The following is a 24,114-nucleotide window of genomic DNA, read 5'->3' as shown; positions in this document are numbered from 1 at the left end:
CCGTGTTACCTAGCCTCAGTGCAGTGGGCAGCTGGGAGGAGGTGCGCTTGTTCTCAATGGACTTCACAGTGTCCCAGAACTTTTTGGAGTTGGAGCTACAGGATGCAAACTTCTGCCTGAAGGAGCGGGCCTTAGCTTTCCTGACTGACAGTGTGTATTGGTTCCTGACTTCCCTGAACAGTTGCATATCGCGGGGTCTGTTCGATGCTATTGCAGTCCGCCACAGGATGTTTTTGTGCTGGTTGAGGGCAATCAGGTCTGGAGTGAACCAAGGGCTATATCTGTTCTTAGTTCTGCATTTTTTGAACGGAGCATGCTTATCTAAAATGGTGAGGAAGTTACTTTTAAAGAATGACCAGGCATCCTCAACTGACGGGATGAGGTCAATGTCCTTCCAGGATACCCGGGCCAGGTCGATTAGAAAGGCCTGCTCACAGAAGTGTTTTAGGGAGCGCTTGACAGTGATGAGGGGTGGTCATTTGACTGCGGCTCCGTAGCGGATGCAGGCAATGAGGCAGTGATCGCTGAGATCCTGGTTGAATACAGCGGAGGTGTATTTGGAGGGCCAGTTGGTCAGGATGACGTCTATGAGGGTGCCCTTGTTTATAGATTTAGGGTTGTACCTGGTTGGTTCCTTGATGATTTGTGTGAGATTGAGGGCATCTAGCTTAGATTGTAGGACTGCCGGGGTGTTAAGCATATCCCAGTTTAGGTCACCTAACAGAACAAACTCTGAAGCTAGATGGGGGACAATCAATTGGGGCAGCAGGTACATTTGTTGCTAAGAGCATTGGGAGAGTAACGAAAGGTCGCTGGTTCGAATCCCTGAGCAGAGCTGGTGAAAAATCAGAGCAAGGCACTTAACCCTAATTGCGCCTGTAAGTTGCTTTGGATAAGAGCGTATGTAAAATGTAATGGTTACTACCCTGCTCTAGTCCGGCTGTTCTGAAGGGGCTGAAAGTAACCCAGTCAAAGCAAGATAAGAGAAAGTTAAAGATGAAAGATTTAGGGTGGAAAGTTAAAGATTTAGGGTGGAAAGGAAGTGGGATAGGTGTGCGAGTTCATTAGAACGTGCGTTGAAGATGTCGTTCCCATAGCAACGATTAAATCATTCCCTAACCAGAAACCGTGGATTGATGGCAGCATTCGCGTGAAACTGAAAGCGTGAACCACTGCTTTTAATCAGGGCAAGGTGTCTGGTAACATGACCGAATACAAACAGTGCAGCTATTCCCTCCGCAAGGCTATCAAACAAGCTAAGCGTCAGTACAGAGACAAAGTAGAATCTCAATTCAACGGCTCAGACACAAGAGGCATGTGGCAGGGTCTACAGTCAATCACGGACTACAGGAAGAAATCCAGCCCAGTCACGGACCAGGATGTCTTGCTCCCAGGCAGACTAACACGGCCTGCAACGGAAACATGCGGTCTCTCCTTCACTGCAGCCGAGGTGAGTAAGACATTTAAACGTGTTAACCCTCGCAAGGCTGCAGGCCCAGACGGCATCCCAGCCGCGCCCTCAGAGCATGCGCAGACCAGCTGGCCGGTGTGTTTACGGACATATTCAATCAATCCCTATACCAGTCTGCTGTCCCCACATGCTTCAAGAGGGCCACCATTGTTCCTGTTCCCAAGAAAGCTAAGGTAACTGAGCTAAACGACTACCGCCCCGTAGCACTCACTTCCGTCATCATGAAGTGCTTTGAGAGACTAGTCAAGGACCATATCACCTCCACCCTACCTGACACCCTAGACCCATTCCAATTTGCTTACCGCCCAAATAGGTCCACAGACGATGCAATCTCAGCCACACTGCACACTGCCCTAACCCATCTGGACAAGAGGAATACCTATGTGAGAATGCTGTTCATCGACTACAGCTCGGCATTCAACACCATAGTACCCTCCAAGCTCGTCATCAAGCTCGAGACCCAGGGTCTTGACCCTGAGGTGAGGGCCCTCGGAGTGTGGTGTCAGGAAAATAACCTCACACTCAACGTCAACAAAACTAAGGAGATGATTGTGGACTTCAGGAAACAGCAGAGGGAACACCCCCCCTATCCACATCAATGGAACAGTAGTGGAGAGGGTAGCAAGTTTTAAGTTCCTCGGCATACACATCACAGACAAACTGAATTGGTCCACTCACACAGACAGGGCAAACTACCTGCCCTCCAGGACACCTACACCACCCGATGTTACAGGAAGGCCATAAAGATCATCAAGGACATCAACCACCCGAGCCACTGCCTGTTCACCCCGCTATCATCCAGAAGGCGAGGTCAGTACAGGTGCATCAAAGCTGGGGCCGAGAGACTGAAAAACAGCTTCTATCTCAAGGCCATCAGACTGTTAAACAGCCACCACTAACATTGAGTGGCCGCTGCCAACACACTGACACTGACTCAACTCCAGCCACTTTAATAATGGGAATTGATGGGAATGATGTAAATATATCACTAGCCACTTTAAACAATGCTACCTTATATAATGTTACTTACCCTACATTATTAATCTCATATGCATACGTATATACTGTACTCTATATCATCGACTGCATCCTTATGTAATACATGTATCACTAGCCACTTTAACTATGCCAATTTGTTTCCAAACTCATCTCATATGTATATACTGCACTTAATACGATCTACTGTATCTTGCCTATGCTGCTCTGTACCATCACTCATTCATATATCCTTATGTACATATTCTTTATCCCCTTACACTGTGTATAAGACAGTAGTTTTGGAATTGTTAGTTAGATTACTTGTTGGTTATTACTGCATTGTCTGAACTAGAAGCACAAGCATTTCGCTACACTCGCATTAACATCTGCTAACCATGTGTATGTGACAAATAACATTTGATTTGATTTGAGAGAAACAGGTATCAAGCTCTTGGATGAGAAGAGGCATGGTGACAATGCCAGCATACATGAAAAAGAGGACACACATTCAGTTCTTATTCCTGTTTAGTAACAGGATTATATTTAGAGGCAAAGTAGAATTTCAGGACAAATGGGAGAAAAGCAACTGAGTAGTGTACAGACAAAAATGTCTTGAGTTATTTTATTATATCCATTATGTCATGGTGTGAAAACTTAATATAAAGTTAAGCAAAGGTTTTTGTTCAAATGTACTATGTTGAAAACACAAAACAATACATAAATTATTTTGCTAATATTGCTTAACAATTCAAACAGCGCCTCAGTATAACTTCATCATAAATGGTGGAAAACAGTAAACTATTAAAGTATTTTTTTTAATCTAAAATACATTTAATAAATTCTACAAAAATATATTTTTATATTTTATGATAGTTGCCATGGTAAATGTATACTACAATACAAACTGTCTTGAGAAACGTACTCAGCAAAAATACTGCTGGTGTAGGTCGATTCACATTTGATTGATTGGTTTGCTATTTTCAACTATGCATCACAATGAACCATTACAGACAAGGCAGTGCAAGTAGCAAGTCAATTATGGTGCAGTAAAAAAAAATACAATTCAACATGTCAATGTTAGTTCAATTATAGTCAATTCATGTGCCCCTTTGAATAAAATTACTGAATCAAATTGTTGACCATTTAATATTGTTATTAGGCTTTATTCTAATACGGTTTTTGGAAGTGGTTCTCATCATGCCTGCTCTTCTGCCTGTTTTTCTGCTTATCCATGGTTTCCCAGCTGAAACAAAGAAAATGACATATCATCATACAGGTCATTATTACATCCCATTAAGGTGCAGAACGTTCCGTTTGCATGCTGGTGGGCAGGGAGACCCTCAGCTCTGCTAAAACCATCTAAAACTATTGAAAACTATGTGCAGATTAACATAAACCACACATACCTGTCAGTTATAATACACTTTTATTTTACTCAAATATCCAATTAATGTGGCCAATATTGAGAGATTGAGATGTAATTCAGCTGTTACTCTGACACTAGCCGGCGCTAACGAAAAGGCCTGTAGCCATTCCTGCAATTATGGGGAACATGCAAAAGGTTGTTGAGCTGGCAGATAAGTCTATTGGTCATTATATTCAAAAACACCCCCTCCCTTTCCCCCAGTTATATCTTCAGATAAACAGAGAACACTGTGTGTGTGTGTGTGTGATGACCACTATCATACCTTTGGCACAGATGTCCATGCAGCTTTGTCTGGATATAAAGTTGTTGCTGCTTCCTCCACAACCTGAATAGATGAACTGCTCACACATCCTGGAGGCTGAGTTGTAGTAGTAGCGCGGTATAGATGCAGCACACCCTCCTTTATCCAGGGGATCCAGGCAGAGCACAGGAGTAGCTGTCAAGCACATAAAACAACTATAAGAACTCTGGGAGAGAGTAGGCTACTCTTCAGCTAACATTAACCAAGACGCTCATCTCTGGTAGTCTGTAACCTAGCCTGGGTGCCAGCCTGTTTGGTAATGTAACCTAGCCTGGGTGCCAGCCTGTTTGGTAATGTAACCTAGCCTGGGTGCCAGCCTGTTTGGTAATGTAACCTAGCCTGGGTGCCAGCCTGTTTCTGATCTGTCGCCAACTCCTTATGGAACTCTCATGCCAAACATGACAAGGAGTGGCCAGGAGTTGAACAGCTAAACAGACGGGTAACCAGGCTACATCTCTAGTTTCTTAATAACGTAAGTAGATATAAAATTGAAAGAGGATACTGGATGGAATCATTTCAGAATAATATTGTTATAGAAAAACAGGACAATAGGCAGAGAGTAGGCTACTCTTCAGCTTGCTTTGTCTCATTTTCGACCGAGAGGCTCATCCCCGGCTTCTGAACATACAGACGCACAAGTGAGAGAAATGTATGGAATAATTTCAGGACAATGCCTGAGAGAATTAAGGCACTCGTATACTGTGTGACTCTTGAGTATAGTATTGATAGAAGAGACTGTTAGAGTGTCAGGATTGGTCCTTTTTGTACTGGTCCTTCTTTGTTTTTTTTTGTTTTGTATCCCCTTTTTCTCCCCAATTTCATGATATCCAATCACAATCTTGTCTCATCACTGGACCTCCCCAACGGGCTCGGGAGAGGCGAAGGTCGAGTCATGCGTCCTCCGAAACATGACCCGCCAAACCTCACTTCTTAACACTTAACCTGTAAGCCAGCCGCACCAATGTGTCGGAGGAAACACTGTTTCCTGACGACCGGAAGTCAGCCTGCTGGTGCCCGGCCCACCACAGGGAGTCGCTAGAGCGCGATGAACCTGGGATCGAACCTGGGATCGAATCCCAGGCTGTAGTGCCTTAGATTGCTGCGCCACTTGGGAGGCTGGTACTGGTCCTTCTATCTAGTTTGAGTATAGTATTGACTAGAGGTCGACCGATTAGTCGGAATGGCCGATTTCAAGTTCATAACAATCGGAAATCGGTATTTTTGGACACCGATATGGCCGATTACATTTTTAAATTCTTAGACCTTTATTTAACTAGGCAAGTCAGTTAAGAACACATTCTTATTTTCAATGACAGCCTAGGAATGGTGGGTTAACTCCCTCGTTCAGGGGCAGAACGACAGATTTTCACCTTAACGGCTCCGGAGATTCGATCTTGCAACCTTACAGTTAACTAGTCCAACACTCTAACCACCTGCCTCACGAGGAGCCTGCCTGATACGCGAATGCAATAAGCCAAGGTAAGGTGCCAGCTAGCATTAAACGGATCTTATAAAAAACAATCAATCATAATCACTAGTTAACTACAAATGGTGGTCCTTCTGTAGCTCAGTTCGTAGAGCATGGCGCTTGTAACGCCAGGGTAGTGGGTTCGATCCCCGGGACCACCCATACGTAGAATGTATGCACACATGACTGTAAGTCGCTTTGGATAAAAGCGTCTGCTAAATGGCATATATTTGATGATATAACTAGTTTATCTAGCGTGTCCTGCGTTGCATATAATCGATGTGGTGCGTATCATTGCTCCAATGTGTACCTAACCATAAACATCAATGCCTTTCTTAAAATCAATACACAGAAGTATATATTTTTAAACTTGCATATTTAGCTAAAGGAAATCCAGGTTAGCAGGCAATATTAACCAGGTGAAATTCTGTCACTTCTCTTGGGTTCATTGCACGCAGAGTCAGTGTATATGCAACAGTTTGGGCCGCCTAATTTGCCAGAATTATACGAAATTATGACATAACATTGAACGTTGTGCAATGTAACAGGAACATTTAGACTAATGGACAGAAGCTATACTGTTACACTGGCAATACTAAAGTGCCTATAAGAACATCCAATAGTCAAAGGTAAATTAAATACAAATGGTATAGAGAGAAATAGTCCTATAATTCCTATAATAACTACAACCTAAAACGTCTTACCTGGGAATATTGAAGACTCATGTTAAAATTAACCCCCAGCTTTCATATGTTCTCATGTTCTGACCAAGGAACTTAAACATTAGCTTTCTTACATAGCACATATTGCACTTTTACTTTCTTCTCCAACACTTTGTTTTTGGATTATTTAAACCAAATTGAACATGTTTCATAATTTATTTGAGGCTAAATAGATTTTATTGATGTATTATATTAAGTTAAAATAAGTGTTCATTCAGTATTGTTGTAATTGTCATTATTACAAATAAAATATATATTTTTTAAATCGGCCAATTAATCGGAATCTGCTTTTTTTTTGGTCCTCCAATAATCGGTATCGGTATTGAAAATCATAATCGGTCGACCTCTATTATTGATCCGTGGAGGCTGCTGAGGGGAGGACAGCTCATAATAATGGCTGAAATGGAGCAAATGGAATGGCATCAAACACATGTGTTCAATGTATTTGGTACCATTCCACCTCTTCCGCTCCAGCCATTACCACGAGCCCGTCCTCCCCAATTAAGGTGCAACCTGGTATTGATAGAGGAGACCGTTAAGAGTGTTGGTCCTCATTTCCTGATTACTCATCAACTATTGCATGTCATCATGGCCAGAATTTTGATGAGGATGTGGCTGTTTGCAATCAAATTGACAAATTTCATGAAAAAGCTTCCTCTAATCTTGTTTCTACATCATTCCAAAGTAATACAGCGTTGATAACACAATAGAGTGAACACAGTGGAGTCTCATGAAAAGTAGAATCTGGATCTATTTTGTCATTTAAAAAAAAGTTACCTTAATTTAACTAGACAAGTCAGTTACGAACAATTCTTATTTACAATGATGGCCTACTCCGTTCAAACCCCGACGACCCTGGGCCAATTGTGCACCGCCCTATAAGCCCATGCTCAACACTGGATGTGGAAATATTTTCCCTATTGTGCTTCACGGCTAATCAAAAACAGTCAGACTGTTGACCTTGACTATTGTCCACATACTTTTGTGTGGTCTGCAGTACTCCATGCAAGACAACTGGTCCTGAAAGCGGTTGTCGTTGCCCTGACAGCCTCCGTAGACGAACTGCTCACACTGCATGGTGATCATGTTGAAGAAGTAGCTCAAGAAATTGGCCCGACAGGGACCCACCTCTTTCTGGAACCTGCAGATCTGGGGGATCTCTGGTGGGGTGGAGAAGGTGAAAAGAAACACATTCTTATAGGAACTATTGAAAAATGAAATGGGTCTCATTGTATCGTCTTTTATCCTGAATTGGTTTGGATTTCAATTTCAAAACCTCAAAACTTTTCTAAAGTGCTGTCGGCTATATGTTCATACAATTCATGACTTAGAATTGTTTTGATGACATAAAATAAATGGCCTATTAGTCTAAATAAAAAAAATTAACTGAACTTGATGAATATTTAAATGCAAAGAAAAACTGAGAATACCACACAAAAACAGACTTGTATAAACAAATAAAAACGTACTTGGTATTCTAAAACATGCTTTCTGACACGCCAGAAAACTCATGAAGTTGTTTGCATTCCCTTGGCACCCTCCATAGACAAACTCTTCGCATTGTTGAGTGATAGTATTGTAGTAGTAACGTTGGATTTCTCCTCTGCAAGGTCCCTCATCTACTTGAAGTAGACACACCTCTGAAATTAGCAGAAACACACAACATCAACATTATTGCTGGCTGCAAAATTAGGTCAAGGAATCTCTGAAGTACAGATTCATGTCGACAACAACTTTATCACTACTGAAAAGTCATGAGCCAACGCCCATCGATTGATTATGATTACAAAGTATTTTGGCGTCGAGAAAAACGAATAAAATATTAATGTGGCTATTACCAGTTACGGTATTAAAAATACATCAAATCATTTTTCTTTACCTTGTTTCGGTGACAATGCAAAAACGTCACAAAAAGAGCATGAAAGGATCAGAAAAATCAATGAACTGAGCTCCATTGTTGTAGATTTTTCCAAAGTTCAAATCTCCTAACTCTTCTAACTTTTCGCACCATCAGTACAGCCATTTATACTCTTGTAAACGCTTTCCCAAGCGGCACGAGGGGCGGGCTATAATGGCTAATTTCCATACAAACCCGAAGTAGGAACGACCTGATTAATGTTTTGATCTGCATCATAGACAACGTCACGTTCATACACTGTTGAACTAATAACGCAATATGTCAAACGTCCTTCATCGCGCGCAATAGATACGGTCCAAACATTTGATGTGGAAAGAGACTACAATAAATGTAGGCTAGTCTGGGAATTAAACTACTATGGGAGTATCATGAGAAGAAGGATTTGGTAACAGATTTATGACCATATGTGTCATAACATATGACAATGTTAATTATTGTTTTTCTTCTAGTTTATTTAACTTGTGAAGTCAGTTAAGAACGAATTCTTATTTACAATGACGGCCTACCCCGGACAAACCGCTGGGCTGGGCCAATTGTGCGCTGTCCTATGACACAGCCCAATCACAGCCAGATATGATTCAGCCTGGATTCGAACCAGGGACTATAGTGACGCCTCTTGCACTGAGATGCAGTGCCTTAGGCCTCTGCAACACTCACTTTGAAAAGTGGTTTCCAGTAATGAATTATAACAAATGATTAAATCTAGAATTTGAGAGTTTATTTATTAATGTGGGTGACAGGCTTTTAACGTTCTATTCGGTTCATGTTTAAGCCCTAAATCTAATTCAGATGAATGAAATTGATTTACAGTATGTGTGTGAATAGTCCACATACTCACTACAAAATATTGCCTTGTCTCTAAGGAAGTGATACAGTATAAAACATTAACACATTGAGCTTATGTCATTCTTTATTGTGTCATAGTCCCCATCACATCTGGATGTTTGCCAATAAAAAAAACAATCACAACTCTGGGCATCCATGCAGGATCTGCCTTGGTGAACTTTATTAGCTTTTCTCTTTACATCAGTAGAAATGTAAACCGGTGGGAACTCTGAAAGGTATGAAGATACATGTTTCAAAAAGGACCAACTCAGTGGCCTTGTAGTTAGTGTCCACCCTGAGATCGGAAGACTGTACAAATGTGGCCCAATTCCTCTCAAGCTGCCTCAACGCTATGAGCCGTTCCGGCTTGCACATGCCAAGGCTTGTGCAAGGCTACTTAGCTTTCAACAAGGAGAGTGGAGTGAGAAAATGTCATATGAGCTGCTTTATAATGTGTCCTATTTCTGTCCTAACCGACAACTGGTTCCCTGGATGCATAAAAACAACAACACTCTCCCCCTCATTGAGATTTTGTCCTTTGATAGACCCCTACTAAATGTCAATGAATTATAATCCACCAGTGGAGGCTGCTGAGGGGAGGACGGCTCATAATAATGGCTGGAATGGAGTAAATGGAATGGTATCAAACATGTCAAAGATGTGGCTTCCATGTGGTTGATAACACTCCATTGACTCCATTGACTCCATTGACTCCATTGACTCCATTTCAGCCATTATTATGAGCTGGCCTCCCCTCAGCAGCCTCCACTGTAATCATTTAATCCACATAATAATTCAAATACATTGTTGCTGCAGTATTCTTTTCCTGCTGTAGCAAACTGTCTTAAATTAAGATCCTACATCTGTACCTGACCTGTATTTGATAGAATATTGAATAAGAGTCTTGGTCAAAGAAGAAAGGCCTATTTCCTAATACATATCAATTACATAAGTAGAGAACTATATCCCATAATGACAAAGCAAAAACAGTATTTTTTTTTAAATGTTTGCAAATGTATTAAAAATTAAGAAAAAATAGCTTATTTACATAAGTATTCAGACCCTTTGCTATGAGACTCGAAATTGAGCTCAGATGCATCCTATTGCCATTGATTATCCTTGAGATTTTTCTATAACTTGATTGGAGTCCACCTGTGGTAAATTAAATTGATTGGACATGATTTGGAAAGGCCCACCCCTGTCTATATAAGGTCCCACAGTTGATAGTGCACGTCAGAGCAAAGACCAAACCATAAGGTCGAAGGAATTGTCCGTAGAGCTCCGAGACAGGATTGTGTCAAGGCACCATTGAAAGTCCGCAAGATCATAGTGGCCTCCATCATTCTTAAATGGAAGAAGTTTGGAACCACTAAGACTCTTACTAGAGCTGGCCGCCCAGGCCAAACTGAGCAACCGGGGGAGAAGGGTCTTGGTCAGGGAGGTGACCAAGAACCTGGTGGTCACTTTGACAGAGCTCCAGTGTGCCTCTGTGGAAATGGGAGAACCTTTCAGAAGGACAACCATCTCTGCAGCATTCCACCAATCAGGCCTTTATGGTAGAGTGGCCAGACAGAAGCCACTCTACAGCAAAAGGCACATGACAGCCTGCTTAGAGTTTGCCAAAAGGCACCTAAAGGACTCTCAGACCATGAGAAACAAGATTCTCTGGTCTGATGAAACCAAAATTGATCACCTTGCCTGAATTCCAAGCGGCATATCTGGAGGACATGGCACCATCCCTATGGTGAATCATGGCGGTGGCGTCATCATGCTGTGATGATGTTTTTTAGCGGCAGGGACTTGGAGACTCGTCAGGATCGAGGGATAGATGAAGGTTGCAAAATACAGAGATCATTGATGAAAACCTTCTCCAGAGAGCTTAGGACCTCAGACTGGGGCGAAGGTTCACCTTTCAACACCACAACGACCCTAAGCACACAGCCAAGACAACGCAGGAGTGGCTTCGGGACAAGTCTTTGAATGTCCTTGAGTGGCCCAGCCAGAGCCCGGACTTGAACCCGATCGAATGTCTCTAGAGAGTAAGAGGTCGACCGATTAATTGGCATGGCCGATTAATTAGGGCCGATTTCAAGTTTCATAACAATCGGTAATCAGCAGTTTTGGATGCCGATTATGGCCGATTACATTGCACTAATGTATATAGATTTTTAAATTTTTATTATTGTTATTATTATTATTTTTTATTTTCTACTGTGTTATTGACTTGTTTATTGTTTACTCCATGTGTAACTCTGTGTTGCTGTCTGTTCACACTGCTATGCTTTATCTTGGCCAGGTCGCAGTTGTAAATGAGAACTTGTTCTCAACTAGCCTACCTGTTTAAATAAAGGTGAAATAAAATAAATAAAAAACTCCACGAGGAGACTGCATGGCAGACAGAAGCCACTCTTGTTACACGAGTGCAGCAAGGAACCAAGGTAAGTTGCTAGCTAGCATTAAACTTATCTTATAAAAAACAATGAATCTTAATATAATCACTAGTTAACTACACATGGTTTATGATATTACTAGTTTAACTAGCTTGTCCTTCGTTGCATATAATCATTGTGGTGCCTGTTAATTTATCATTGAATCACAGCCTACTTTGCCAAACGGGTGATGATTTAACAAAGCACATCCGCGAAAAAAGCACTGTCGTTGCACCAACGTACCTAACAATAAACATCAATGCCTTTCTTATTAAAATCAATACACAAGTATAGGGTATATGCAGCAGTTTGGGACACCTGTCTCGTTGCGAACTGTGTGAAGACCATTTCTTCCTAACAAAGACCGTAATTAATTTGCCAGAATTTTACATAATTATGACATAACATTGAAGGTTGTGCAATGTAACAGTAATATTTAGACTTCGGGATGCCACCCGTTCGATAAAATACAGACCGGTTCTGTATTTCACTCAAAGAATAAACGTTTTGTTTCGAAATTATAGGTTCCGGATTTGACCATATTAATGACCCAAGCCTTGTATTTCTGTGTGTTATTACATTATAATTAAGTCTATGATTTGATATTTGATAGAGCAGTCTGACTAAGCGGTGGTAGGCAGCAGCAGGCTCGTAAGCATTCATTCAAACAGCTCTTTCCTGCGTTTGCCAGCAGCTCTTCGCAATGCTTGAAGCACCGCGCTGTTTATGACTTCAAGCCTATCAACTCCCGAGTTTAGGTTGGCAATACTATAGTGCCTATAAAAACATCCAATAGTCAAAGGTAAATGAAATACAAAAGGTAAAGAGAGAAATAGTCCTATAATTCCTATAATGACTACAACCTAAAACTTCTTAACTGGGAATATTGAAGACTCATGTTAAAAGGAACCACCAGCTTTCGTATGTTCTCATGTTCTGATCAAGGAACTTAAACGTTAGCTTTTTTACATGGCACATATTGCACTTTCATTTTCTTCTCCAACACTGTGTTTTTGCATTATTTAAACCAAATTGAACATGTTTCATTATTTATTGGAGACTAAATTGATTTCATTTATGTATTATATTAAGTTAAAATAAAAGTGTTCATTCAGTATTGTTGTAATTGTCATTATTACAAATGTATACATAAAAATCGGCCGATTAATCGGCACCGGCTATTTTTGGTCATCCAATAATCGGTATCTGAAAAAAATCATAATCGGTTGACCTCTACTGGAGAGACCTGAAAATAGCTGTGCAGCAACTCTCCCCATCTAACCTTACAGAGCTTGAAAGGATCTGCAGAGAAGAATGGGAGAAACTCCCCAAGTACCGGTGTGGCAAGCTTGTAGTGTCAAACCCAAGAAGACTCGAGGCTGTAATCGGCGAAATATCTCATCCTAATATTTATATATTTCTTAATTCCATTCTTTCACTTTTAGATGTGTTTGTATTGTTGTGAATTGTTAGACACTACTGCACTGTTGGAGCTAGGAACACAAGCACTTCGCTACATCCGCAATAACATCTGCTATATGTGAATGCGACTAATTCAATTCGAGTTGATGTAATAACATAAAAAAAGATAATGCACATACAATCTTCATAATTCATAAAGGTCATGTTAACTGACTGATATTAATACATAGAACAAAACATATATGATCTCATAAGCCTGTGTTAACCTCCAAAATCCATTTCTCCCCCCCATTCATTTAATTTGTTTTAGGACTACAAGCTGGCAAGCTCCATACTCCCACACATTTTTTTCTGTCTGCATTTTCCTTCTGCACTGACATGTAGCCTTGCTACATCTAAAAGCCATAGAAAATGTAGGATAATAGATCCATAGGCTACACATCTCTACACATGATGATTCCATGTGGCTCAGTTGGTAGCACTTACAATGCCAGGGTTGTGGGTTCGATTCCCATGGGGGCTCAGTATCAACATGTATGAACTCACTACTGTAAATTGCTCTGGATAATAGTATCTGATCAAATGTCTAAAATGGATCCATCTATTGTAGTATCTTTCCTTAGTCTATGCTTTTTTATCTGCACTGAAAACTCAGATTAGCCTTCTTGTCATGCTAACCTGAACTGCCGTGTCATTCCCCTTGACCCATATCTGCATTGGAACAGTGAAGAGAATCACAGGCAAAATATTGTTGGTATCCACATACTGTTCATATTCTTCCACTCTCATCGCAATTCTTAGAAATCATAACAACACAACAGCCATGTGGTTTAAAAAAGAGACTCATAACAGACACCTGGAGAGTGGCCCTATGGCCTCTACTATGATGCTGCAGTGTTGGATTAAAGGGCATAGTTTTAATCAGATTAAGAGATTAGGATGTTTATGCAGATTACTTTATAACCCGGATTGAGGGAGAGGAGAGAGATTTCTCTGGCAGTATTCAGAGGTGGAAGACAGTTACCCGTAAAACACAGTAAGTATTTTTTTCTTGTATATTTTCCAATTAATAAATATTTTATAATTAATGTTATTACATTCATTCATCTAGCAAGCATAGGGAATGGATCATCTGAGTGTAGAATTGGGGGCCATTTTTATAAAATAAAATAATATCCACAACCCTAATCAACAAAATAACAAAAGATACGCAACCTAATGCATACAATGATGGTTGTCATGGTTCTACGAGACACATTCTAAAATAGTTTTTGTGAGTGTGGCTCTTCTTTAAGAATATGTTTACCTTCCCTTTGACAACAATGTATTTCTATTCTTTGACAGACAATGCCGGGGGTGATAAATGTGGACGAGTTGACAGACGTGGATAAGGCTAAAATGGAAAGAGACCAAAAGAAGATTGAAGTCAAGCTTGAGAGATGGATGGTAAATCTGACACCTTACTTTGATTGATAATTTTTCCAATTGTAAAAGTAATATCTATGTAATAATAATAAGTGGGATAGTAATACATTTGTACTGTATTTTAAACATGGATAAAAGCCATGAAATGTTCCAAAGTGGAAAGGATTGGTCATCAAAAGAGACTGTAACCTAGCGGTCAGGAGACAGTAACTGAAAAGTCGCTGTTCATGTAGTTGGCTCTGGGATTCAAACCAATCTGTCCATGTGCCCTTGAGCAAAGCATATAACCATAATTGCTCCAGTAAGTCGCTCTGGATAAGAGCGTCTTCCAAATGACTAAAATGTAAATGCATGCTTGATATTACAGTTGTGTGTGTTACATGTTAACCCTTATTTTGTATGACAGACGTCTAAGTGCTGTACTGAGTTTATGGAGGCAGTTCAGGCCGGTGTAGAAGAGGACACTCTGGTCAAAGGCATCGCAGAAGACAAGAACCCATTCAAGGAGTTGAAAGGTGGATGTGTCGTCTGCTGAAGAGGACAGGAGTCAGAACAGACAGTGGAGCTTTTCTTTCACTGATTAGACCCTCTCTAGTGCCCAAGGACATGCCCCCTTCCTAGGAAACATAGCTGGATCACCAATAGCTAACCGAGAGGAGATGGTAAAAAAACAACAGATGTAAATCAATCTAAATCTCATGAAACCATGTAAATGAATCCTTCTAGATTGTGATCCCTCCTTGGAGTGATGCAGGAAATAAGGGTTGTTTTTGGAATGATTGTCAGAGGTTTGTTGGATGGTTTATATTGTCAGTAAAGAGCTTGTCTCCCATGAGACTGTCTATAGTCTGAGTGTGCACCATCTGTTTCATTATTGGACAAAACCACAGTAATTAAATGAGCGTGTTTACAACTACAAGTCACCCCGAATGTTGTGTGAAAGACAGAGTACTTTTACAGGCTTATAGACACAAGATGGTATTGACAAATCTGCCATCAATGGGGAAAAAAGTAGTTATGAAAGTAAGGAACATGTATGTTATGGGTAGCTCACCTGAACATCATGAAATCCCCCTTTCTAGCCTACAGCTTTCTACTTTGTCTGACATGACCTACTACTGCATTTATGCCGCGTTGAAAACAACTGGGAACTCGAAAGAAATACGAAATCATATCATGACGTCAGTGATCTTCAGGTCGGAAAGACGGATCTCTAGAAAAAGGCCCGCACAGAAATCGGAGATTAAGGAGTTCCCAATTGTTTTGAACGTGGCAATAGCCTGTGACACTACTAGTTGCGCATGTGCAGCTCATTGACGTACACACAACATAAACTGTTACTTACACAGAAATGGCTCAGCGACTGAATTTGGTAGTAAGCCGTCATTTCTCTAAATTAACCTCGCTAAGCAGTACAAGGAAGCTGGCTGAAAATGTGTCATCTAAACCCAAAACGGCCAGTGGTTCAGAGATAACGGCTGATCATTTACTCTACACACCAGAGCATTTTGCGTTGAAGGAATCTCTTAAAAAGGTATGCAAGACTGGTAGCCAGTTAGTTAGCGTACCATTACAACAATGAACTACATAATAATAAAATCATGATTCAATTTCACACAAAGTTAATAATAATATAGCTTTCGTGGATGTGAATATTGGTGGTATATCTTGCAAATGATAATCGCACTTTAAGGACCATGAAAGTAGGTGAGAGGTCACTAGCAGAAAGGCTAACTCGACACAAACGACTCTTATTTTCTATTCGTATTTGAATAAAGTTTCAGTTCTATCCTACGACAATATTTCGCAATATTACAAGCACCACAACCTGAACAAAACAGAAAAAGCTGTATTAGTTGGATACAGCCTTGTGGGAGAAAAAAACAAACATCCACTGACTCACGTTACGTTTGACTGAATTTGACATATATACAGTACTTTGTTATTGTAGTTATATATCAATCAGATTCGTTTTATACCACTTATAGACAACCAAATATTAATGTTATTTATGAAATATTGCACTACAATTGTAGCCCTCGTTATGGTTGAAACATTTTGCTGCGTGGTTGAAACAAACATCTCTGTGTTTCTGTAACAATCAGCGACAGTTAATTTTTGTCAATCAATATTTCAATGTCATTCATTCAACCTGCCAAACATCAAGCACATGTCGTATTCATACACAATTGTCCCAATGCATTTATAACTGGAATTTTGTCAAATTAATCTACCTCTGATTTTTGCCTGTTTAATCCCTGAGTAGAATCTGCTTCATAAACCTGTACTTGAATATTCATCAGGCTTATTGAAGGCAACCCTGGTCCTGGAGTGCTACAGGTATATCAGGTGTTTTGAGTTATAGGCTGTGTTCAAGAGCATCAAAACCATGTATCTTGTGTAAATTGTGACTGACTGACTAGTCTACAAATAATAAGTAGTTATTTAACTAGGCAAGTCAGTTAAGAACAAATTATTATTTATGATGCAAGGTGATTTGTAGATTAGTCAGTTGGCAGTCACCTGCACTGTCTGCTGCAATGTCGAACAAGCCCATAAACTCAACTTTTTGCATTAAACCTGACTGACCAGTAGGTGGAATTTAGCCAATCATTAAAGTAGAACTGACAGTGTTTTAACTACTTTGCAGATATGAAACAAACAATCATAATATCAGTCGAAAAAAATACAATTCCCTGATTATACCACAAAATCATAAGAGATTTTGAAAAATAGGTTTTATTTGACCAAAAATTCCATGATGTACAGTAAGGCATTGTTGGCAGAATAGATGGATGCAGTTCAATACATGAGTAATATAGTAGGCTACATCTGGAGCCAGTCTGTCTTAATTGTTCTGTTATGGTATTACGCACCTGGCCTCTCCGCTGCCACGGCTATTCATTTTCAATCTTGTTGAGTCCCAGGAAAAACCAGACTGCAAAAGCTTGTTGGACACTTATTTTCTTTAGCCTACTAATAGCCTATTGGAGGAGAGATGAGCGCTTGTGCTTACTTGCTGAATGTAAAATACGCTACAGTATTAGCAGGCGGGGAGTTGGAAAGGAGAAGCCCATATTTTCATATGTTAGGCCTATCTTAACACTGGGCTACATTAAGACAAAATACACCATCTGAGTAGCCTGTTAATGTACCTTTCTGGACCTTCTAAACTGTTGAGAATAGACCCAAACTGATCCAAATGGTTGCATGATCAGGCCTAGGCTTTAGGCCTATGCAGTTATTTCAACATGAAACAAAACAGGAGGTATGAGCAGTTATTCAAATTAGCCTACATCACTGCAGTTTACAGCCCTAGACAAGAATTGTGTATTGACTTGATAACAATAATATAGAATGTTCTAGTCTAAAACCTTGGCCGTACCTAGGTTTTACTGTTCAAAAGTTTGGAGTCACTTAGAAATTTCCCTTTTTTTTTTAAGGGCACCTTTTTTTGTCCATTAAATTAAAATAACATCAAATTGATCAGAAATAGACTATTGTAGCTGTTGTAGCTGCAAACGGCTGATTTTTAATGGAATATCTACATAGTTGTGCAGAGGCCCATTATCAGCAACCATCACTCCTGTGTTCCAATGGCACGTTGTGTTAGGTAATCCAAGTTTATAATTTTAAAAGGCTAATTGATCATTAGAAATCCTTTTTGCAATTATGTGAGCACAGCTGAAAACTGTTGTTCAGATTAAAGAAGCAATAAAACGGGCCTTCTTTAGACTAGTTGAGTATCTGGAGCATCAGAAATTTGTGGGTTCGATTACATGCTCAAAATTGCCAGAAACAAAGAACTTTCTTCTGAAACTCGTCAACCTATTCTTGTTCTGAGAAATTAAGGCTATTCCATGCGAGAAATTGCCAAGAAACTGTAGATCTGGTACAATGCTGTGTACTACTCCCTCCACAGAACAGCGCAAACTGCCTCTAACCAAAATAGAAAGAGGAGTGGGAGGCCCCGGTGCACAACTGAGCAAGAGGACAAGTATATTAGAGTGTCTAGTTTGAGAAACAGATGCCTCACAAGTCCTCAACTGGCAGCTTCATTAAATAGTACCTGCAAAACACCAGTCTCAATGTCAACAGTGAAGAAGTGACTCCGGGATGCTTGCCTTCTGGCTGTCAGCGGAGCCTTGTCTGCCAGTTAAACAGTTAATTCAGCCTCATTTACTGCCTTTTTAGAAAACATAGCTGATATGGCTGACTTGTTTAAACAAATGTGGTTTCTGCTGACAATTGATGTACCAAACTATAAGGGAACGACGAGTGGACAAGAGGCAATCCGTAATTTCGATGAATTATTTGTTCAGCACTTTCAAAATGTCCAGTGGCAGAATTCAGAACATGGGCCATTCCTACAGTATTCGCGCTGTACACCAAGTCAGAACCGTAGGATAAATAACAGGAGCATATAAGCAGACAATGAAAGCTCTTACAATATTCAATGATGACATTTCTCTAAAACAGGCTATAGGCTAATTAAGAGGTGAAAAGGTACCAAATTATTAGCGTGAGGCACATGGGCTACTAACAGCTTACTACACAACATACACTTACTGTAGTAACGTTATTACTTTCTTAGCTACAGTATGCATATTGCCCTGGCATTTCACATCATTTATGCAGCAGCGTACAATACATTTTTGTACTCACCTTGTGCTGTGGTCGCGTCCTTCCCAAACCACTCATTGTTGAATTTGTGATTTCCAACTTGCTGTGTAATGTTTATGTCCAATGGCCGATGAGCACCGATACGTTTTATCTATAATTTCTGATTCATTAAGATGACTGCTAGCTAAGATTTTGAAAGTATGATGTTGACATGATCAGTCCAATCAAAGCTACTATAAATATAATGTGATTTGACGTCATTTTATCTGTGGCAAATGACCTTGATTCTTCTTGGATGGCCACTTGTAATGTAACGCTATGTCAGCAGGCAAAGGGCGAGAATTTTAGAGGTATCCCCTTACACTTCGCGGTGACGTAGTTTCTCCATGAGTGGCAGAACACTGAGCCAATCACGGCACAACACTCCGTATTTTCTGCTTGCTTGCCCCACCACAACAGAAAGCACTGAGCCAGGCAGAAACACCTGCATTTTGGAGCTGCCTTACTCAAGAAAACAAAAAAGAGACCGTGTTTGTTTGCGGCTTTATTAACTCAATTATATATATATATATTTTTTTTTTAATTATTTTTTTACATTGTTTACAAACTGATATGTGACACATTAATGCCAAAATAACAGGCAAGCCCAATTTTGTCATTGTATTTATTAATTATTTTTTTGCAAAAAAATGTGGAGCTCAAAACAGGTGGTGCTCAAAATAGGTGGGGCATTAACAGGCTCTGCCCCACCTTCCCTGAATGATGGGTCGCCACTGGATTTAATCAATAGTGGAGCTTTGCATGGCCGGGGGAACACAGAGCGCAGCCTGGAGGAATGCACTACAGATCTGCCATTTCATAATCTGGTTACTTGTTTTTCTTGCACTTTGACAGGTAGCCTATAGCCCTAATATTTAGCTAATGAATCGCCGAATATCTAGCCTTTATTTAGCTTCTTACTTTGGCTACACATCACTAGCACCTCTTTTCCAGCTGTTCCCGTGCGCAACAGGCAATAGGCTACGCAAGCCTCTCCGCAATAGGCCGTTTCTCTTCTCTTGAAATCCCAGGAAAAGCTATAATTTACAAAAGCGACAGGACATTTTAAACATTTTTTTCATACTAGGCCTAATAGCTTATTTGGGAAAAGAATCAGGCTTGCTCTTCTAATTGCTGAATGTAAAACAGGCCAACAGCATAGAAAATGCATGCTGGGAAAGTGTAGGAGAGGTAGTGCATTGGTGTGATCATTTTTGGCCGGTTACGATAACATTGTTGCACTGATGCTTTGCAAATAGTTGCACAGGACAGACAGAGATGAGCACAGTGAAAAAGAAGAAACAAAATAATTATGGAAATCACTTGATCAACAAGACAATGACATACTGTAGACCTAAAATTATGCGTAGGCTAAAAAGTGTTTGTTGTCAAATTGCTACAATTAAATATGAGTTACTATATTATTTTTAATTAGGCCTACATGTGCATTGATGTATTATTTGCTATTGTCAGTATGACAATGAACACACCCTGAAAGCACTGAATGGTCTGAACTAGTATCTGTGTGTTAGAGACCTCATGAATGGTCTTGTTACCACCTAATTAATAGCAGCGCGTAGGATGTGATGATTAACTGGTGTAGGACTGTAGATCAATAAACTATCAACTTTCCTCTAGTGTGGATGCTCACCCACATTTTATAGTTATGTAGCCTATTGTTTATCATTAGTTATCGTTGTAGTTATTGGCTTGGTGGATGGCCCGGGCCTTAACTCTGACAAAACACAACTAACGTTATTATTACAACAGAACTAGCCTACTAGTAAATAGCTAACGTTAGCAAACTTGAATTTAATAAGTATCAAATTAGAATTTTATTCTCTATAAATAGACTCTTTCAAATGATTTACTCTTGTAAGTTTGCCACCAGTGTGCTGTGCTTGGGACATAAAGCGGAAGTCGAATCCATCACTTCCGTTGTTTGGCTGTGTCCATAGCAATGTTCGAAAATGAGGTGGATACGTCATTCCCAAACATTCTAAGAATGTATTAACCATATCTTAGTGCTCGCTTGTTAGACAATGTAAAAAATGTGTCCTATTCTTCCTGTGGGTGTATATGAACATATTTGAATACGATTTAATGTTGCTAAAACGCTGTCCGTTCCACTCAAATGTTTATCATGAGTGACTGCATCAGGTGTATGATACCTAAATGGGACCAGAGCCATGTATTTAGAGTTGGGCAATGTGGTTTCTGCATTATGATGCATTTACATAACACGACAACATTCTATGGCAGCCTAGTTAGCTCCTCATTAACAATATATGGGGAATATTTCAACAATGCTATGTAACTGAATGTCTAGAATTAGAACAATATTCAAAAAGTTGGCCTAACTGTCTAAATATATGGCTGTGGTTGGGACTAGGCATAGGCTAACCTCTACAGTACCTGCAGCCCTATAAGACTATGGTTGCCTTCCGCTTTGCTAGACAGTCACCGGGGACAAAGAACTAAAAATACAGAGAGCCCATAAACAGAAGGAAATCAAGACAGGGAGGTAAATGGAAATAAAATAGTTTTCTATTGTGACTTAAACCTCAAAGGATGCAGGGAGGTTGAAAATAAACGAACATGCGGAAGATGGGAAGGATAGAAATCTAAAAGGAAATGAGAAACAATATGAATACAACTCACCAGTGGGACAAATAGGACCTGTAGTTTATTAACAGAATACAGTTGAGGGTTCCGTGCATTGTAAACTTGGTAGTGGCACACAAAAAAATCCTTGAATTACTACAAGGTCAGAAGTTCATAATCACATTGCAAATCCAATCAGAATATTCTAACCTGTTCTAACCTATGTTCCATTTTAGAGTAAAGTAGAACTTCTGAGATTACTCCATTTCAAATCCTTGGCTCAGTCATGAAATGATGACTGCCCTGAAAACATGTTTAAGTGATATTACTGGAATGTTATTGCACTGTGCCCAACTAGGTGTGAAACACAGCCAAGTCAGGGGAAAGTAGTGTTCTTGACAGTGCTCTTGACCCCAACTTATAATTCACAGCTCTGTGTTGTGAAATTGTTCTGGTATGCAACATTACCAGTCAAAAATAACCTTTATGTATGATTTATAGTCCCAGTAGACATGGACATTTCCCTTTCTAAGACCTAGCAGATCCTCCCCGTTCCCTTCCTCAGGATTTGAACTTTGTCAAATTGTGCATTTATTGCAGAGGAAGAGCGGAACCCGTACTCTGCTCATATCTGTCTGTTGGTCATTTTGATTATACTGTGCTTTATTTCTCACAGGTTTGTTACTCATGCCTTCCCCTGGAGTGAGTGTAGTGTGTGTATAGTGTTGTTGTTCTGTACAATCCCAGAAAGAAACTCTTATGCTATAGACCTACCTGTCCTGTACTCGTAGGTTATACCTGTCCTGTACTCGTAGGTTATAGGCCTACTTGTCCTGTACTCGTGGGTTATACAGTAGACCTAGCTGTCCTGTACTCGTAGGTTATAGGCCTACTTGTCCTGTACTCATAGGTTATAGGCCTACTTGTCCTGTACTCGTGGGTTATACAGTAGGCCTAGCTGTCCTGTACTCGTAGATTATAGGCCTACCTGTCCTGTACTCGTAGGTTATACCTGTCCTGTACTCGTAGGTTATAGGCCTACCTGTCCTGTACTCGTAGGTTATACCTGTCCTGTACTCGTAGGTTATAGGTCTACCTGTCCTTTACTCATAGGTTATACAGTAGGCCTAGCTGTTCTGTACTCATAGGTTATACAGTAGGCCTACCTGTCCTGTACTCGTAGGTTATACCTGTCCTGTACTCATAGGTTATACCTGTCCTGTACTCGTAGGTTATAGGTCTACCTGTCCTGTACTCGTAGGTTATACAGTAGGCCTTGCTGTTCTGTTCTCGTAGGTTATACAGTAGGCCTAGCTGTCCTGTACTCATAGGTTATACAGTAGGCCTAGCTGTTCTGTACTCGTAGGTTATACAGTAGGCCTAGCTGTCCTGTACTCGTAGGTTATACCTGTCCTGTACTCGTAGGTTATAGGCCTACTTATCCTGTACTAGCAGGTTATAGGCCTACCTGTCCTGTACTCGTAGATTATAGGTCTATCTGTCCTGTACTCGTAGGTTATACAGTAGGCCTAGCTGTCCTGTACTCGTAGGTTATACAGTAGGTCTACCTGTCCTGTACTCGTAGGTTATACTGTATGTCTACCTGTCCTGTACTTGTAGGTTATACAGTAGGCCTACCTGTCCTGTACTTGTAGGTTATACAGTAGGTCTAGCTGTCCTGTACTAGTAGGTTATACAGTAGGTCTACCTGTCCTGTACTCGTAGGTTATAGGTCTACCTGTCCTGTACTTGTAGGTTATACAGTAGGTCTAGCTGTCCTGTACTAGTAGGTTATACAGTAGGTCTACCTGTCCTGTACTCGTAGGTTATAGGTCTACCTGTCCTGTACTCGTAGGTTATACAGTAGGCCTACCTGTCCTGTACTCTTAGGTTATAGGTCTGTTTGTTATTTTTGCCTGGTAGAGGAGCCAGTTCTGTGTATGTTGCTATCCCTCCTTGCACAATCTTTTGGAATATGAAAACAGGCATTTTGGGGAGGCATTTTTCTCTTGGCAATTGTTTGTTTGTCTTGAAATGCCTTCAAACCCCCATGGAAAGCCAGAACTTGTGCTTTACTCTGGTTATGAACTCAGTCATATTTAATAAGACTGAATTTTAAGATTTTAGAACAAACTCCATAATGAACAGTGACCTGTGGCCCCTGACTGTGGCTTATGCACTGAAGGAAGCTGCATTACACTAAATTAGTCATTTTCCTGACTTAACTGCATAATTATGGTGGTTTTAATTGCTTTTAATTTTCTCTCTACCTGCCATTGGAGAGTTGTTGTGCTCCACAGCAACGCTTGAATGCAGATTTATAGACAGATTTGTCAAGGGTCTCTACATTAACTACCGAAATGGAATTGGGAGGAAGCACACGTCGTTGCCTAAAATCAAACTATTTTACATAGGCAGTATTAACTGTTTTGAACATTTCCGCCCAAAAACAGGTCTATTTTT

General features: G+C 40.3%; 3 protein-coding genes across 3 annotated transcripts in view; 2 read left to right on the top strand and 1 right to left on the bottom strand.

Annotated features, from left to right (window-relative positions):
* Positions 1 to 3,040: 3,040 nt before the first annotated feature.
* Positions 3,041 to 8,466, bottom strand: LOC124012318 (tissue factor pathway inhibitor 2-like). Its single transcript, XM_046325798.1, has 5 exons — positions 8,246 to 8,466; positions 7,836 to 8,006; positions 7,347 to 7,526; positions 4,138 to 4,311; positions 3,041 to 3,692 (listed from the first exon to the last, which is right to left on the bottom strand). The coding sequence occupies exons 1-5, from the start codon at positions 8,319 to 8,321 to the stop codon at positions 3,577 to 3,579; spliced, it is 717 nt and encodes a 238-aa protein (XP_046181754.1). The 5' UTR covers positions 8,322 to 8,466; the 3' UTR covers positions 3,041 to 3,576.
* Positions 8,467 to 13,869: 5,403 nt separating this feature from the next.
* gngt1 (guanine nucleotide binding protein (G protein), gamma transducing activity polypeptide 1) lies at positions 13,870 to 15,231 on the top strand. The gene is made up of 3 exons (XM_046325797.1): positions 13,870 to 13,996; positions 14,305 to 14,406; positions 14,792 to 15,231. Exons 2-3 carry the CDS (start codon positions 14,308 to 14,310, stop codon positions 14,918 to 14,920), a joined length of 228 nt encoding a protein of 75 aa, XP_046181753.1. The 5' UTR covers positions 13,870 to 13,996; positions 14,305 to 14,307; the 3' UTR covers positions 14,921 to 15,231.
* Positions 15,232 to 15,689: 458 nt separating this feature from the next.
* Positions 15,690 to 24,114, top strand: part of zgc:85777 (uncharacterized protein LOC405871 homolog) — a 54,803-nt gene continuing 46,378 nt past the window's right edge. Inside the window, exon 1 of the mRNA XM_046325794.1 lies at positions 15,690 to 15,919. Coding sequence (XP_046181750.1) covers positions 15,737 to 15,919 — 183 coding nt within the window. The 5' untranslated portion in view covers positions 15,690 to 15,736. The remainder of the gene's footprint in view (positions 15,920 to 24,114) is intronic.

Source organism: Oncorhynchus gorbuscha, linkage group LG24 (genome assembly GCF_021184085.1).
Source record: "Oncorhynchus gorbuscha isolate QuinsamMale2020 ecotype Even-year linkage group LG24, OgorEven_v1.0, whole genome shotgun sequence".
NCBI classification, from domain to species: Eukaryota; Metazoa; Chordata; class Actinopteri; order Salmoniformes; family Salmonidae; genus Oncorhynchus; species Oncorhynchus gorbuscha.
This window is presented reverse-complemented; position numbering and strand designations above follow the sequence as displayed.